General features: G+C 36.4%; 2 protein-coding genes across 11 annotated transcripts in view; one reads left to right on the top strand and one right to left on the bottom strand.

The window, feature by feature from the left end:
• dock3 (dedicator of cytokinesis 3) overlaps positions 1–3,622 on the top strand; it is a 156,042-nt gene extending 152,420 nt beyond the window's left edge. For all 10 annotated transcript variants that reach the window (XM_023325445.1, XM_023325447.1, XM_023325446.1 and 7 more), the window contains one exon: positions 300–3,622. In XM_023325445.1, the coding sequence (XP_023181213.1) occupies positions 300–983 (684 nt within the window). In that variant the 3' untranslated portion in view covers positions 984–3,622. The remainder of the gene's footprint in view (positions 1–299) is intronic.
• Positions 3,349–17,446, bottom strand: LOC102234995 (V-set domain containing T-cell activation inhibitor 1-like). The gene is made up of 7 exons (XM_023325456.1): positions 17,259–17,446; positions 11,479–11,793; positions 10,631–10,638; positions 9,340–9,370; positions 7,585–7,863; positions 5,692–5,799; positions 3,349–5,116 (listed from the first exon to the last, which is right to left on the bottom strand). Exons 1-6 carry the CDS (start codon positions 17,353–17,355, stop codon positions 5,720–5,722), a joined length of 810 nt encoding a protein of 269 aa, XP_023181224.1. The 5' UTR covers positions 17,356–17,446; the 3' UTR covers positions 3,349–5,116; positions 5,692–5,719.
• Positions 17,447–17,835: the final 389 nt, after the last annotated feature.

Genomic DNA, 17,835 nt, shown 5'->3' on the forward strand with positions numbered 1-17,835 from the left:
TTCTTTACAGATGTGGGTTTAATTTTATATGTATTTTTCTGTTGTGAATAATTAGGGTTTTTTTTAATCTCAAATTAAAAGATCACTTTTGTTAACTTTTTTTGTCATTATATTAAAAATACATTTCTGGAGATACTTTGATTATTTTGGTCCATTTTTCATTTGTGTAGTAAATAGTATTTTTAAAATAATTTTAATTCGATATGTTTTATGATCTTGATCACTTCTATTAAATGTAGAGATAGACCCAGTCATGGTGATCATGAATCATTTTTTATAGCTGTTTCCTGTCTCCCCAGTCTCCCCTGCACCCTATACCTGCCTCGCCCACCAGTCCACAGTCCGTCCTGGATGGCAGTAACTCCACACTCTCAGGCAGCGCCAGCTCAGGGGTCTCCTCCCTCAGTGAGAGCAATTTTGGCGGCGCCACCTCCTCCTCAGACCCCCCGGCCAGCCGCACAGACACCCTGGAGTCCGTCCCCAGCAGTCAGGCCTGGACCACCGACCAGGAAGACTTGGACTCTCCTTATCAGCCCGTCAGATACAGCATGTCTGAGTCAGACGTCGTGGAAGGAGTTAAATCTCCGCCCTGCCGCAGCAACTCGGCCCCAGGAGGAGTCAATCCGGCCCTGGTGGGCTACCAGATCCAGCCTCAGGCTGCAGGGTTGGGCTGCACTGGAGCTCCGCAACCAGATGGGCTGCAGCAGCAGCAACACCAGTTTTACCACCACCACTTCCACCCTCACTACATTCCCCACAATCCACCTCTCTACCATCTCCATGAGCCCCCTCCTGCCTTGCCGCCTAAACCATACCTCAGAGAGGGCTGCATCCCTGAGGAGGACCCCCTGATCGCCCAGTCCGGACCGCCACGCCCGGCTGTACCTCGGCCAATGCCGCGCAAGATCTCCCAGCCCATAATAGCAGCAACCAAGGACGAACAAGCTAAGGTGGCGTGGGAGCACGGCATCAGTGAGGAGTGAGGCCAGGCGATGGCTTGGAGAAACAGAACTGGAACTTCTTGTTGAATATAAACATGAGAGCAGGAGCCGAACAGGAGCTGAAACATTTAGATTCTCCTCAGATGTCTTGCAGGAACCACTGATGGCTCGGCTGATCTGATTTCTCTCAGACTGCCCTGCGCAGTGACTCGTCCTCAATATCTGAACATTTTCTTTTCGTCTCATTCATCCCTGTGCAAACTGAAATAGTTTTCATTATACATCCATCAGAATAAAAACCCAATGATATTTCCAAATGCTGCCACTTCCTAAAACTGCACAGATGTCATGTTATTGATTTTGGTTTCATTTACAATAATAATAAACTCCATTCTAATGATGGGAATTTCAAGTACAAAATTTGCACAGGAATTGTATTTCTTTTTATACCTCACTCTGATAATGTTAAGTGAATGGCACTTTAAGAAAGGGACATAGGACCATAATATTTAAGAGAAATTTTACTTACAGTATATAATAGACACTAACAAAATGCAAACAGTTTTACAGAGAACCAGATGAAAAATTACAATATTTAAAGATTCAATTCTTTTTTAGAAGCTTAGAACAACGAGCCCAACAAACTGAATCAGTAATTGATCTGGTACATTTAATGATGAGAATCTTGATGGAAATTAAAGGTATTTTTCCAGTTGCTAAGAGTGTTAAAATTAAAGGGTATATAAAGTTAGGAAATATATAATTTATATTTAAAGTTTATACTTTTCTTTAAAGGTGAAGTTGATGTAGAAATATGCAAGATGTTGGGTTTCTGAGTCCAAAGTAGCTGTTTGATAAATGTGTGTTTGTTTGAAAGGTGGAGAAAAGCTCCATAAACACGACTGTAAATTTAAAGTTGTAAAACCTGTTTTACTGAAAGCTGTGAGGATGCAGTGGATTTGTTTTGTTTTAGCTAAAGATGGTTCTGAAGTTAAACTTGTAAATATGCGTCTAGTTTCATGTGCAGGGACATTTTTATTAAAATAACAACTGGATCTTTTTTTAAATCAGGGTAATGTTTGTATGCATGTTTGTTTTCCAACAGCTGAAACTGGAACAGAGCTAAATACCTTGAAAGCACTCCAGAAATACTGATGCTCCTGTTGTTCAGGAAATTCTACCATTAAAGTCAGTATTTGTTTCTGCTGATAAATGATCATGTTTGCTTACATTTTTTGTTTGTTACTTATTGTTAAAGTCACAGAAATGACCTGAGAACAGTTTGTTTCACCTGGTTTTACTTTAACTTCCACACCTTAACCATTTTTTGCCTGATACTGGATCATATTTTCTCTGCCATTTGAGTTGAATCAGACCTGTCGATAATGTTTTTACTTTCACTCAATGCCACCATCTCACTACTGTAAATAGTTCATTTTAACACAGTGTTGTTGTGAACAAATATCCTGTACTTTAGGCTTTGCGGTTTAAGTTAAAGACTCCAGTGTTGGAAACAGATCGGTATGTTATGTGACAGATGTTGGTGGCTCTGCCATTGGTTCTTTAAATGTCCTGCTTCTGTTGCTGCTGTTTACACTGATGTAAATGCTCCAGAATCCTGCATGTTGTGTTCACTGACTCAAACTCAATGAATTACAGTCATAATGACCAGTTCCACCTGGGTGTGCTATCTTTTTTACATCTGCAGGTAAAAAGATGTGGATTATAACTTAGTTAAGTATTATTACATTTCTGATGGGTTTGTGTGATGAAGCTGCTCAGGTTGTATCATATGATAACTTTTAGATTTCATACAGAATTATTTTGACTTAAATTGCATCTGGAAAATGTGCTGAATTTTATGTAAAAAATAGACTTACATCAGTAGCAGTAAAATAAGATTTGCTTTATACTGCTTAAAATCAGACTATGATCCCAGTACCTTAACATTTGTAATTGAGGTATTCTTGATGGAAGGGATCTCAGTCCACAAAGCTACAATTGTACAACTTCTATGTTTTAAAATCCAATGGCAGATTTTATATTTGCTCTGGCATAAAGTGATCAGCTAGCTTTATTGAAATATACTCTTAAGGACAGGTAAAAGAGACCAGCTAAACTGTATAAAATACAGTTTTACATTTAAAGGACCAAAGTGAAACTCAGAAGCTGGGGGATTCATGGTAAAGAAACTGTATTTGTTCAGTACTACGGAGTGAATGAATAAGCAGAAGCAAACAGATTGTAACTAACTCCTAGAAAATTATGTACCATGTCAGACTGTCTTACAGAATTGCTGGTAAAACATCAACATAATGTTTATGTTATGAGTTATTTTTCCACAGATGTTTTAAAAAAAAAAATTAATGAACTTTCCCTTGTTGGGGAAAGAAAAAAGAAAAAGAAGTAACCAGCTGTAACATTTATTAAACTCAGCAATGATAGTTGTACAGTGAATTAGTTTTATTAATTATGTACAAGTTTAGATGCAATTGGGCTGTGTGGCCAGTTGTTCCAGTCGTTTGGAGAAGTTTTTCTTCAGCTTGGCCAAAAAAAAAAAATCAAACAAAAAAGAAAAAAACAACTACTTTGATGCATTTCTGAAAGTTAAAGCAGCACTTGTGGTTTACAGTTTACAGCAAAGTAGAGAAAAATAAAGCAAAATTAAAAAAAAAAAAAAAGCACAGATGTCAGTGAACAAAATAGAGATTAAAGATGAAAGACAAAAGCATCAACTGTGTGACTGCATGTTGACATTCAAAGGAAATCACTTCAAATATAACTTAATGAACATCTTTTTGAAAATGTATTGTCGCTGCAGTTTAATTTTAAACTAGAGTGCCACCACAAAGTGTTCCCACTCTTTCACTTTTTCTTTTAGAATACAGGCATGTGCCTGTATTCTAAAAGGTTAAGTTTAAATCAGTCCATAACAAAATCAATTAATAAACACAAGAATGAGACCAAAATAATGTAGCTAGAAAAATAAAAAGCATTCCATGAATTGGATTTATATACATTCATACTGATCACAGTAACAGGATATCTTCCCAGGTTTTATTATAAGATATGTGGTTCACAATAATACCATTTTCTTAAGCTACCTTTCAGTTTTAAATGATAATTTATTCAGGGTACGTTTTTAAAAAGGCTTCATATAATTGCCCACTACTCATGGAAACCACCTCCTTTTAGATCTTAACCTAAAGTCCAGAGGTTATGAAACATTTAATAAGGCAACAAAATCAGCATCATATTTCAATACTATGCAAGTTACTGAATTTGATGAAATGGCTAAAATGAAATTAGGTTTTACTGTTTGCTGAAACTACTGTTTCTAAAACAGACTAGAAAAAACTACTGAGTATCTCATAAAAAAACAAAGATTTAAATAAAATGCTGATGAGGAGAAAATATAACAATACAACACTTTTTACTTTTTAAAAAAAGTAAAAAGCAGCTTTTTTTAAAAAAAAAATACACAGCCAAAACATTTTTTGCACACAGCCATATAAAATATGGCTGTGTGCATAAAATATACATATAGCTGCATTCTGTATCATTACGTAACCTCTAACTCTGTTAAGCTCACATCAATTTGGTCAAAACAGAAACCAATGAATATGGGGTGTGAAAATATTCTGAATATGACAATAAAGGCTCTGTGGCAGCAGTAGCCAGCAATGGAGTAAGTTTTTTTTTTTTCTTATAACAGTAATCAAATATTTTACTGAATCTTAGACTGAGATGAGACTGAGTTTATTTCAACATAGTTTAATTCAGTATAACCCAAAAGTTGTTCTGCCTCTGATGATCAGTGTCAGAATGAAAGAGGGATTGAATCTTGATTTGGTTAATAAACCTGTAATCTTAATTAAAAAACAAAATGAATTATGGCTGAGGTAATTCCTCTTTAGTCACACATGTACAACTGTTGATTATTTACCATGTGTTTAGAAAATCTTTATGTGATAGTAATGACTGGCAGACTTTTTAATGTCCTAAAACACTTTTTTTAAGCCCTCGCAACAAAATGAATATCAATTTTTCCTATTGAGAAACATTGCATATCAATTATTCCACATCTCATGCATTATTAGTTCATTTAGAAACATCCTGGGCTTCGAAATTACGCCGTTTACCCTCAGAGCTTGCGACGTCTTTAGTCCTGTCTCCTGTCGAGTTAGGATTAATGATGCCATTAATCATACATGCAAGAAAAGCAAGGAATATATGTCATTTAAAATTTAATTCTTTGTATTACTGAAATGCAGAATTCGAGACTGTCAATAAAATTATTCTATTAAGTTTAGTGAAGCAAAATTTGATTAGTTAAAATCCAAAAATATAATATATGAATTTAAAATGACAAACAGCTACAAGTAACTCATAAGATATAACATCTTTTGAACTTTTCCAGTACCAGCTGCAGTGGCATAAAGTAATGCATGCCATTATTTTACTTTACTGAAATGAAACATTGCTTTTTCTAGTCAAAAACCAGATTTTAATCATTTAAACAGTAAATAGAGCCAAAACATTACAAAATAAAAAAAGCTCTTCTATATTAAAAAATGGACAGAGCTAAAAGTTAAACTTTCCTTTGCAACAAATAAATTTTCTTTTGTAAAATCACTGAGGTGCAGTAAAGAAATGTCAGCCTTTTTTACGTATATTAGAGCGACTAATGGTTAAATATAATATAAAGTTTGTTATACGTGCCAAGACAAACTGAAACATCCAAACTTACCTGAAGGGCTTTTGCACCACAGAAAATATTAGACTATAGCTGCAATGGCAATGACAATGAGAACTCCAACTCCAACTCCATCTCCATGAATTAATCCTCTGACAGAACCTGAAGCACCAGAAGAGGATAAAGTTACTCTCACAACGTACCAGTAGAACAACACATATCTAATGCACAGAATAGGGCTGGAAAATATGGACCAAAAATATCTCAACATTTTTAAGCTGAATGGCAGTATACAATATATAGTATATATATATTTTTTTTTCTTCTTTACATACTGGAAAAATAGAAATATACATTTGAGCCAAAGCTTTGTCCACAATGCAGACATACAGTATTTATTAAACAGCTATAGATGTATGGAGAGCCATTTTATTCAAAACAAAATAAATAAATGTTCCCATGAAATAAAACATTTAAATAGAAATATCTCATGGTGTCTGTCCTTCTTGTCACAACTCCCCTGGAAAACTTTTTTCCCTTCCTCTCTATGCAAAGCTGTTGTGTGATTGGTCTGAATTTTGTGGGCGACTTTGTTCATGCGAATAGCAGCACCAACTACTCAATTTCCAGAATCCTGTTTTCCAGCCAGAGCAGGATGGATATTTTTGAGTTGCAATTGTTCAAAAGCATGCAGGAAATGCATACTGAAACATTAAACACCCCCATCAGGTGAAAAATGTCTTCTATTCTCGTGTTCTGATAACATGGAATATTAAATCAGATGTTCCAGGTCATCAATCATTATTTCCTCCTCCAATATACTCATAATAATTAATTCTCTCTGCCATGGTTGCTGTATTTGCTGTACTGTGTAAATGTCAACAGTCCGCATGTCAACAGTTAAGAGTTTCTTAAAGAGACAGAGGCCACTTAAAGCATCAAATTGCAAAGTCAAATTGATATAGCATTTTTAACTAAAGTTAACATAGTCACTTGATTGTGCTATAAAATGCCACTGGAATACACATAATACCCTTTAATTTTTGTTTGCTTACAAAGCATTCTTGAGCCAATGGTGTGTCACTGAAATGTACTATATTGCCAAAAGTATTTGCTCACCTGCCTTGACTCACATATGAGCTTAAGTGGCATCCCATTGCTAATCCATAGGGTTCTATGTGACGTTGGTCCTTCCTTTGCAGCTAGAACAGCTTCAACACTTCTGATAGGCTGTCCACAAGGTTTAGGAGTGTGTTTATGGAGAGTTTTGACCATTCTTTCAGAAGCCCATTTGTGAGGTCACATACTGATGTTGGACAAGACATCAGTATGTGTCTTGTCCAGCAGAGCCCACTCTGTCAGTGGGCAGAGTGGGCTCTCTGACCCCACTCTGTCAATTTATGTGGCCTACCACTTCGTGGCTGAGTTGCTGTCATCCCCAAACACTTCAATTTTCTTATAATATAGCTGACAACTGACTGTGGAATATTTAGGAGCGAGGACATTTCATGACTGGATTTGTTGCACAGGTGGAATCCTTTCACAGCTCAACGCTGGAATTCCCCTGAGCTCCTGGGAGTGAACCATTCTTTCACAAATGTTTGTGCAAACAGTCTGCATGCCTAGGTGTTTAATTTCATACACCTCTGCCCATGGAAGCGATTGGAACACCTGATTCTGATCATTTAGATCAGAATCAGCAATATTTTTGGCAATATAGTGTAGCGTACTTCAAAATATAATGTTTACAGGTTTTTAGTATTTGTGAACACTTTTCTTAATGATTAATTTTCGCCATTCTTCAAAATAATTTTTGCCATTCTGAGCAGAGTAGAATTCATATTTCTACTTTGGGTGTAGCAGTACATAAAATTGTGATGCTGTACTTTGAATTTATGAATAAAACAGATATAACATTTAAAAAAATAAAACATAACTTGGACTTACCTTGGACACGTACAAATGTGGTTTCATTAATTTGATGATGGAGTTCCTTCTGTGTGGCTACACAGGTATACCTGCCTGTTATAGTCACTATAGTGTTGAGGAAAATATTGTAGTGACCCTCTGTTTCTGGGTTCTCTTTCTTTTCAACAGGAAGGCTGCGTCCAGCACTGTCATACCAGACTACGGTGGGTCTAGGAGAAGCACTAAGTACTTTACAGCTCAGTAGGGTCCCTTCAGCAGTTTCATTGATTATTATAACTGATGGTTTTGCAAATGCACCTGTGAACAGAAATTTGCCTTTGTGAGTATAATATTTCTTAATGTCTTATGTTCATCCTTGCAATTTTAACTTTGGTTCAAAGTTGAGAAAGAAAATACTCCTACATTTGGTCATTAAATATACATCTGTCATCACTAAATTAAATCTCATAACTGCATTACATTAATTGCAAAATATTAATTGTCTACATTAATATTTTTAAGGCTATTAATTAATCAAGCTATACAATGTGTGTCTTACTCTAAAGCCTGTTAATTATAAAAACTCAGATGAAGCCTTGCAGCGGTTTGGGAAAACGTCCATATTTAAGGATGGTTACCACCATATTAATGTCTGATATTGAGATTTATTACCTATAAGTGTCACCAAAATGTTCTATGGCTTGAAAATGTTTTATTTTATTTCTAACAATTAAGATATTGTGATTTAAGTTGTTTGGTTCAGATTTTGAGTTTTGTATAAAATTAATGTATTTTATTTCATTACAAAGAGCTATTTTTGGTTGTAAGTTATCACGAGATTTGTGTGAATATATTGCTGTGAGACTTGAATAGACTGAGAAATGCTGGGCGAAGGTGGTGCAAGGTCAGTATTTTAACCCTGAAATCAATCAAACCAAAACCAAGAAAGACTCCCAAAATGATTGCAGAATCTCAGAGTCAAATTCATTGCTGAATGAAGCTCGGATGCTCAGCATTTGATAAAGCTAACAACTATAGCAGAAATGTTGACTCACTTTAGAAAATAATGCATGTAGGTAATACTGTAATCACAGAAAAGCACAGCAGGAGGTAGCAATTCAATTTCTTCACTTCAACAAACTGATATTCTTATGTATATTACTTCCTCGTTGTGGGTAGCGTTAGATAATGTAATGCTACTGAAAAAGAAAGTAACTGTGTATAGGAGGCTGGTTCCATATAAACAATAAGGAGCCAGCCTCTAAATTGTGAAGCAGTGTTCTTTAAATAAAAACACTGGGGAATTTTTGAGGAAATTGCTTTACGCCAGGAGGACTTAATCTGGAAAAATAGTCTGTTTTATAAAGAGACACTTTACAAAAAGCAGTGTTTTTTAAAATCATTAATTGAAGAAAATAATAATAATCTCAAGTTTCTACAATAAATGTACACTGTTAAGACGAGGCAAGGATCAAAATCAGACATTAAGATATTTTCAAGTATACTGTTTTTTAACCGTCAAAATATCTGCTTTTTTTTTTATTTATCATCGCAACACTTGCAGTTAAACTGAGTATAAACTGGCTGAGGCCATTGTGATATTTTTACAATATACAAGCTTGTGAGGAAAAAAACCTACTTTAACTACGCTTAATTTTGCAGTCATGTTTTCTTTAAGACCCACAACCCAGTTAAAATCTCAACAGACTTTGATAAGGAGTTTATGGTTTGTGAACAACAATATAACAATATAATTTTTAGATAATAGATGACGTCATCAGAAAGCTAACTCACCTTTCCTTTTTTGTCTCGTTCTGTCCTTTAACCTTATAAAACGCGGAGGTTATATGCGACCCAATATTTGCATGCAAAAAAAATGCGTATATAAATATATTCTGTATATTTTTATTATAACCGGAAACGCTACATAGGCATAGAGCCTCGTTCGAAAGTTTGTTAAATCACATACAACTAAGGCGCTTTAATAAGCTTTATGGTTGTAAAAATTAGAAACATTTAGACCAACAAATCCAGCAATTTTCTTGGCGAAAAAGAGACAGACTACCTATCAAACAGTAACTCTTAACTTTGTAAACTCGGATAAATTAGGCGCAAAAAAGAAAAGGAAAAGCGGAAGTCAATTTTACCTCAAAGAAACTGAAGCTCCTCTGTTTAGCCATTTGCTGAAAATTGACGAAACACCGGAAAAAACAAATGTCTTTCTATTTTCAAAGCACCACCTCAAAGTTTGAGCATGGGGGTTCCTATGACTTAAGTTAACCAGATACGAAAACGAACTAATAAGCGTCCGTCCGTAAAATACTGTCACAAATTTACCAAACCTTACCTACCGTTTTACTCCGTCAGACAATCATATTTAAGGGTCTCTGCGGGAGTGACGCTTCCATTTTACACAGAGATACTTTAACCCAGTAGAAGTAAAACTATCAATTTATTTTCCACTAAGCTGTCTTTGTGGTCGATATGCAGGTTTTAAAGTACTCTATCGAAGGACGAAGGGGACAAATTTACTGTTTTCACCTTTTTATTTGGGAAAACCCAAACACTTCACCGACTATGAAATGTTTAAATAAATTTAAAAGTTTATTTAGGTTAAACGTAACATTAATTCTTTACATGAAAATCTTCAGATAAGTTTTAAGATTAGATTTTCAATTTTGATGAGCTCTGTGGCCATCTACTGGAGATGCTCTGCGTTGCATTTTCTGAATCTTTTAAGTTAGGCCATCAGAACGAACTAAACGTTAGTGAATGACTGAAGAGAAAACAACACTTAATATGTGAATTTCAAACTAATTAGCAACACTAAATGTTATTTACTGTATTTAAAATATAAGAATTAGGTCAGTATTTTAAAAGCATTAATTAGTTTTACCTGCATCATCTAACAAAATGTGTTTGCTGATGTAAAAAATAAGACAACATGCTTAATGAAAGATCTCCCTAGTTTACTATTCAACAAAAGAAGCATGTTTGTTTTAGTTGAAAATAGTTTAAAAAGAAAGTTCGAGATGACTGATATAAAGTTGAACACATCCGTCTATGGTTAGCCTTAAGAGGTTAAGATGTATTCTGTAAGAGGGAGAGGGTGGTTGGGGTGAGGGTGGAAAAGTTAACACATTTGTTAATGAAATGTCATGTGCTTGGAGTGACAAAACACTCCAAGCACATTCGGACAGTTTTTCTCTACACTTTTTTTTAATATCAGCATCAGTACTATACAGAAGCAACAATTTCAAATCATGAACGCCAGCTATTTTACTGATGATATCATTCTGGATGAGTTATTTAGATCACCTCAGGCATCAAGTGGCATGCCTAAATAGCAAAACTTACTGAGTATGCATATACTGTCAGGGCTGGATAAAAAACACACAGCAGATAAAAAAGTGTATAATCTGAAGCTCAATCAGAACTGAACAATTCTATCAGCAAAAGAACAAACCAATCAAAAACAGAAAACAAAAGCCAATTTAAAAAAAAAATAGAAAAAGGTCATAATGCATAACTGATCTTTTGTGATTAAAAATAAATGACAAATCCTTTAGATATTGTCTCTTGACAGATGTCAGTTAGCTACTTCATTCTTGACATCAATGATGTACAAGTTCCTTAGTAGAGTATATTTTAGTGAAAAGCCCAATTTATTTAATTATCTCTGTTCCTGCTTCTGTACATTTCCTGGGTCTTATTGTAATGGGACTTAAAAAGCCTTTTATAAAACACACCTAGCTTAATACAAGTCATTCTTGAGCTTATCAGTGCAGCAGGAATAAATTCATGCAGGAATTTTTATTGCATGCAAATGTAACTTTGCGTCCTAAAAGTTCTGAGGTTAAATTATTTCTTTACACAAATAATTTCAAATAACTTGAAAGCAGTATTCATTAATCTTTCAGAGAAAACACTCACCAACAGTTAGCTCAACTTGGTGACTGGCTGCTGCCAAATATTCACCATTGTTAAGATATATGCAGGTGTAATTTCCACTGTCTAACACCTTTGTTTCTTTGATTTGCATTGAGGCATTTCCAGACTTTAGTTCATTTGGAAAAAGAGACACACGATCTTTAAACTCCTCAGCTTGATGTGAAAGTTTGTTGAGGTCATAGAGAAGTACCTCCTTTTCATCTTTTTTCCAGTCAATGATCTTGTCTGTAACTGCTGTGCTAAATAAACAAGGTAGAGTGACACTGACATCTTCTTTGACTTGAATCTTGTGAGGATCTGAAAAAACAAAAATGATAATTAAAAATGTTTACTTTCCTTAAAGTTAGTCTAAAACAGTAGCTTTAAAGCAAAAAGAAAAATGTCCACAGTGAATCTTATTGATACATCTGATTTGCCAACACAATTGTGAACATGGAAAATGTGTTAAATGATATAACTATCATTTAACACTAAAACATGCAAGAGAGGCTTTCTTTGCAGATGTCATAAACAAAAACATTAACAATGCTCGAGCTTTATTTGCAACAGTTGAGAGGCTCACAAACCCTCCTATGACGCTACCACCTGAATTTCAATGTAATGCCGCCTGCAACCAGTTTTCCAGCTTCTTTTCAGAGAAAATTCAAAAAATCAGAGATTAATCTGCACATCCACTATAAAGTCAGTACCAATGCTGTCCCCAAACAAAACAAATACAGGAAAAATGACCCAATTTCAACTACTTAATTATAAATCCCTACAGGAAATTATAAGTCAACTAAGCTCAAGTTCCTGCTGTCTGGATGTTTTACCCACACATTTCTTTAAGAAAGTCCTGCCTGTTATTGCTAGTAACCTGATCCAAATAGTAAACTCATCACTCTCATCAGGCGTTTTCCCTCAGGCTTTGAAAACAGCAGTAATCAAACCACTGATAAAAAAGAACAATCTGGACAAATCACTACTCCAGAATTACAGGCCGATCTCCAACCTCCCATTCATCAGCAAAGTTATTGAAAAAGCTGTGTGTAAACAACTTCCTAACTATAACCAACCGCTTTGACTCCTTCCAGTCTGGTTTACTTGCTCACCACAGCACAGAGACTGCCCTCGTAAAAGTGTTCAATGACATCCATATTAATACGGACTGTGGGAGAACCACAGTGCTGGTTCTGTTGGACCTCAGTGCAGCTTTTGACACTGTTGACCATGACATATTACTGAATCGACTGGAGAGTTGGGTTGGACTCTCCGGTCCAGTGCTTAACTGGTTCGAATCTTACATAAAGAACAAGGATTTCTTTGTTTCAATTGGAAATTTCTCAAAGAGGTCAAAGGTCACATGCGGCGTACCCCAAGGTTCAATCCTAGGACCCCTCTTATTCAATATTTATATGCTCCCACTAGCTCAGGTTATAACAGAAAATAATATTAGCTACCATAACTATGCAGATGACACACAGTTCTACATTACGATGTCACCAGGTGACTCGGAGCCCATCCAATCACTGAACAGATGCTTAGAACAGATAAATGTGTGGATGTGCCAAAACTTTCTCCAGCTGAACAGAAACAAAACTGAAGTTATTATTTTTGGACCTAAAGAGGAACGATCTAGAGTCAATGCACAGCTTCAGTTATTACAACTGAAAACCAGCGATCAGGCCCAAAACCTGGGAGTAGTGATGGACTCTGACCTGAACCTCCAGAGCCACATAAAGACAGTTACAAAGTCGGCCTTCTATCACCTGAAGAACATTTCCAGGGTTAAAGGACTAATGTCGCAGCCAGATCTAGAGAAACTAATTCATTCATGCGTTTATCTTCAGTCGCATTTATTACTGCAACAGCGTCTTCACAGGTCTGTCCAACAAATCAATCAAACAGCTGCAGCTGATCCAGAATGCAGCTACCAAGGATAATGCCTCTCATCCCCTCTCCAGTGTGGTGGACAGCCTAAGGAGCAGACATAGCCAACGATTACTCCAGCCCAGCTGTGCTAAAGCAGTGATCCCCAACCTTTTGATCATCGCGGACTGGTAAACCATCAGACAAGGCTTCTGCATGTTGGTGTGTCTGCTAACGCCTAGTTCACATGGCACAATTTTAAGTTTTTTGCCCCGATTGTGCCCTTACGACAATCTTAGAATGTTCCAAGTTCTAAGATTATCGCTTGCCACAACTTTAACCAATCATCCTGCCTGTGTGGTGTGTTTCGTAGAATGTCGGGACCACTCTGATCTAACATCGGGCATATTCATCAAGTTGGATTGTCTTGGCCCGATTATCGCAGCAGGTGGGGTTTTTCCTAACTGGAAGCGAGAACACAACCTGTTGAATGTGACAGGTAGCGATCAGAAAGCGCCATGACGTAAGCACGGAGGGGAATCCCAAACAGCAAACATGGTGCAACCGAGAGTCCGGTGGACATCGGAGATGATATGTGGAAATAGCATGAATGTTTATTCAGCATTTCGTACAAGGAATATCAACAGAAATGATAATGAGAGGAACTGGAGCGAAACTGGTACGCAGTTGATAAACTCCGTAACTTTTCAGCTACTCATCATTAAAGTGACATAAATAGGTTATAATGATAAGGCTTCATTCGGTCAGGGCTTGACGCTGACACTAGCTCGCTTAAAATGAGTCCACAGCTATCACTATTGCTTCTACATCGTCATCCGTGTTTGTTTATTCTAAATTCACGTATGTCGGGGGTTTTACGGGATTTTCTTCTGGAATCGGGATGCTCGTGAGTGAAATCGGTCGAACCTGTTGTACTTTTATCGGTGACACAGAGGGTCACAGAGGCCCACAATTCTTAAATCGTGCCATGTGACAGACTTAAGACTCTCAAGCTTTACTCCTCTTGTCTCGACCACTGCCCTAACGCACTCGGACTCTGGTCGCTATGTTAACGTTTACACATCCCTTCAAAATAAGATTCAGATGAGCAGCAAAAACGAACATTTTACTTTCATTAAAATTTTAACAAAAGATAACGACAAATTAACGGGAGCCCTGAGCTTGTTTCTCTGCAACGAGACGGTCCCATCTGGGAGTGATGGGAGACAATAACAAGTGTTATATGCACAGGGTGCTTGGTCTCTACAAAGCAGTTTGAAGGCTTCATTGCCTTTTTTATTTTCTTTTTAAATCTGTATATAGCTTCATCTTTAGGAATGAATTTCACTCTCAGTATGCATTTGAACTTCTCTATTTTATTTTCTTCAGCACAGCTCACAGTTTTTTTAAACAAATTCCATAGCTTTCTGTGTACTTCTAAATCTGCTCCTTAGTTGCTTCTTTTTGGGCCTGCTACTGCCTCTAGTGACGTGGGGGTGGTAACACAACTAATATAATTACGTCACTAAACGATAATTCACGGTCTTTATTATTTACTATTAATTTCGCCATTACTGACAACTGGCGTAAAAGATAAATTAACTTCTAAAACACCATATTTTTCCATTTTCTTCAGGATCTAGAGCTAATTAGGTGACATAAACAAGACCTTCATACATTATAAATAATATCTATATATCTCCATCAATTATAGGAGGAACAAAAGAAATAAGACATGAAAAACAACATGATCAACTATAATAAAAATACAATTTACAATGTATACATAAGAAATTTAATTGAGCAAAAGTCAATAATAAACAAATTAATTAGGTTCACAAACGAATAACCAGGGTTAAACAGATACAAGGAATAATTCACATTTTTATTTTCACTGTGCCATGTATATTATTCTGAGACTTTTTGTTGGTATAGTCTTATATATAGGAAAAAATATGGTTAAACTATTTAGTCTTCCAAGGTGAAAATTTTTCTTTGACTCTAAAACAATAAAATAAAACTAATAAAAATTAATTTAGTTTGGCTAAGAATAATTACTGGACTGTCAATAAATCACTTCTAATAGATGTTCTATAGTTACCAGAGGAACACAATACACTTCATGAACTCAAACTATTACCTATTATTTTACCTGCCATTGAAAGTATTCTCTTTTTTTAACCCCTCCAGGGGGTCTTTCTTTTTGTGGGCTCTAGAGTCCCTTTTCATGAAGTAGGCTGACAGGAAAGGGGGAAAGACATGCGGCAAACGTCGCCGGGTCCGGGAGTTGAACCCTCGACAGCCGCGTCGAGGACTTGAGGCCTCCAAATGTGGGTCGCGCTAACCCCTACGCCACCACGACACACCCGAAAGTATTCTTAAAAGATTGTCTGTTAGTCTGCAGCTCATGTGACCAAACTAGCTGAAAAGATGAAATGTTAAAACACTCAACAGTTAAAACTTGAGATTAGTTAAAATTCAAGTTTTAACATTTTAACTTAACAACCTCTAGAGGTTGTACACAACCTCTAGTTAGGTAACCCCAAGATCACTGGGTCTTCTTAAAAGATAGAGTCTCTGGAAACATTTCTTAAAAATATAGCCAGTGTTTTCAGCAAAATTGAGCTGACCAGGAATGATCCAAGGAATTTAAAATTTAGCGCAGTTTCAACAGGTTGGCCATTGAGTGAAACTGGAATCACTTTCAGGTCTTGTTTATGTCATTTAATTAGCTCTACTTCCTAAAGGAAATGAAAAGGTATGGTGTTTTGTGAGGGACTTTATCTTTTACGGTTCCAGTAATGCCAGAATTAATAATAAATAATAAAGACTTTGTGGTATTCTGATTTAGTAATGTAATTATATTAGTTGTGTTACCACCCCTCACGCCACTAGAGGCAGTAGCAGGCCCGAAAAGATGCAACTAAGGAGCAGATTTAGAAGTACACAGAAAGCTGCGAAATTTGTTAAAAACTGTGAGCTGCAGTGAAGTAAATAAAAGAGAGAAAATCAAATATATGCTAAGAGTGGAACTCTTTTCTAAAGGTGAAGATATATCACAGATTTCAGAAGAAAATAAAAATGGGAGACCGCGGATAATATAGGAAATAGCACCCCCTTCACTTCCGGAGTGCAATGGTCCCATTTCCAAATTAGGTATGAGACTGACAGTGGTCCGTCCCCGCCCCTTTCTGTTTGCTGCAGCGAGAAACTGGGGGAACAGCATCTGAAGGGGAAACGCGAATCGACATAACACCTGCATTTATATGAGCCCTCCATGAAGGGTTATTTTCCATGAAATAACCCACCACACACATCATCAACCCGCAGAAGAGCACCGTCCTCCTCGTCGAATTCATACTGGCCGCCGTTGACTGTGAGCCAGAAAGCCGTCTGACAGTTCTCTCTGTTAAAGCGATGCTATATATTCGTTGTGGATGGAAGCTGGTGGACAAACTGCGATATGTGTTCACCTGTGGCTTTTATAATACAGGAGCTGTGGTATAAAATCCACAGCACCTGCAAGGCACGCACGCGATAATGCGAACCTCTGAAAGCGCGATAGGCGCAGGGGATTCTTGAAAACAGATGTGACTTTCAAAGAGGCAGTGCACTTCATCCTTTCAGATTCTCTACTGTAAAGGAAAATATGCAACATTCAAACTCAATAATAGAAAAATACCTGAATTTGTGCAAAGCAACTTAATTATAGCGTCACTTTCATTGTGAAGGACGATGCGGAATTCAAATTCTGAACCAGATTGAAAAGCAGGTGTGACGACTGTCTGCTGCTGCTCGATTATTCTTCAAGATTTAGAATTTCAAACAGATGATTTAATACAAATAGTAATTTAACACACATTTGGTAACAATGCTTTCCTAATAATATCATATAACTATTTTATTTTTCTTACCGGCTTTATTACCAGACGCCTTTCCAGTAAATATCAGGAGGCAGAGAAACACACCTAAAAGAAGCTCCATAGCTGGTGAAATCTGACAATGTCGCATAAGGCTCTCACTATATAGGCTTGCGTAGCCACTCCTCGCAGACTGACTGAGTCATCTCTAACTCTTGCTTTCAGCTTCCGAAGAGCAATAAATAGCAATAGTTCCGGCACAGACCATCTCAATGTCAGTGCACTCATAACGTCTACACCCAATTCTGTTCAAACCATTGCATTTGTGGCTCTGTTGGATCATCATTCTATCTGGAAAGAGAACAGTTTTAAAAAAAGTCAGCAACATTCAAAAATTAACATGACTGACGAAAGCATATCTGAGTGGAATGTATGTTTACATTTAAGAGTTAGTTGTAGCTTCAACATTTACTCAAAAATACTAAGAGACTAAAAAATAGGCATTATTTTTATCTTCTTACATTTCTTATGAGGTTGGAAGAAGAAAATGTAGAATCACATAATCCAAATGCCTCTGTAACATGCTCAATTTTAAAGTAGGCATTGTGAAGTTGAAAAAAGGGACATTTAA

The sequence above is a fragment of the Xiphophorus maculatus genome, chromosome 20 (genome assembly GCF_002775205.1).
Source record: "Xiphophorus maculatus strain JP 163 A chromosome 20, X_maculatus-5.0-male, whole genome shotgun sequence".
Classification (NCBI taxonomy): Eukaryota; Metazoa; Chordata; class Actinopteri; order Cyprinodontiformes; family Poeciliidae; genus Xiphophorus; species Xiphophorus maculatus.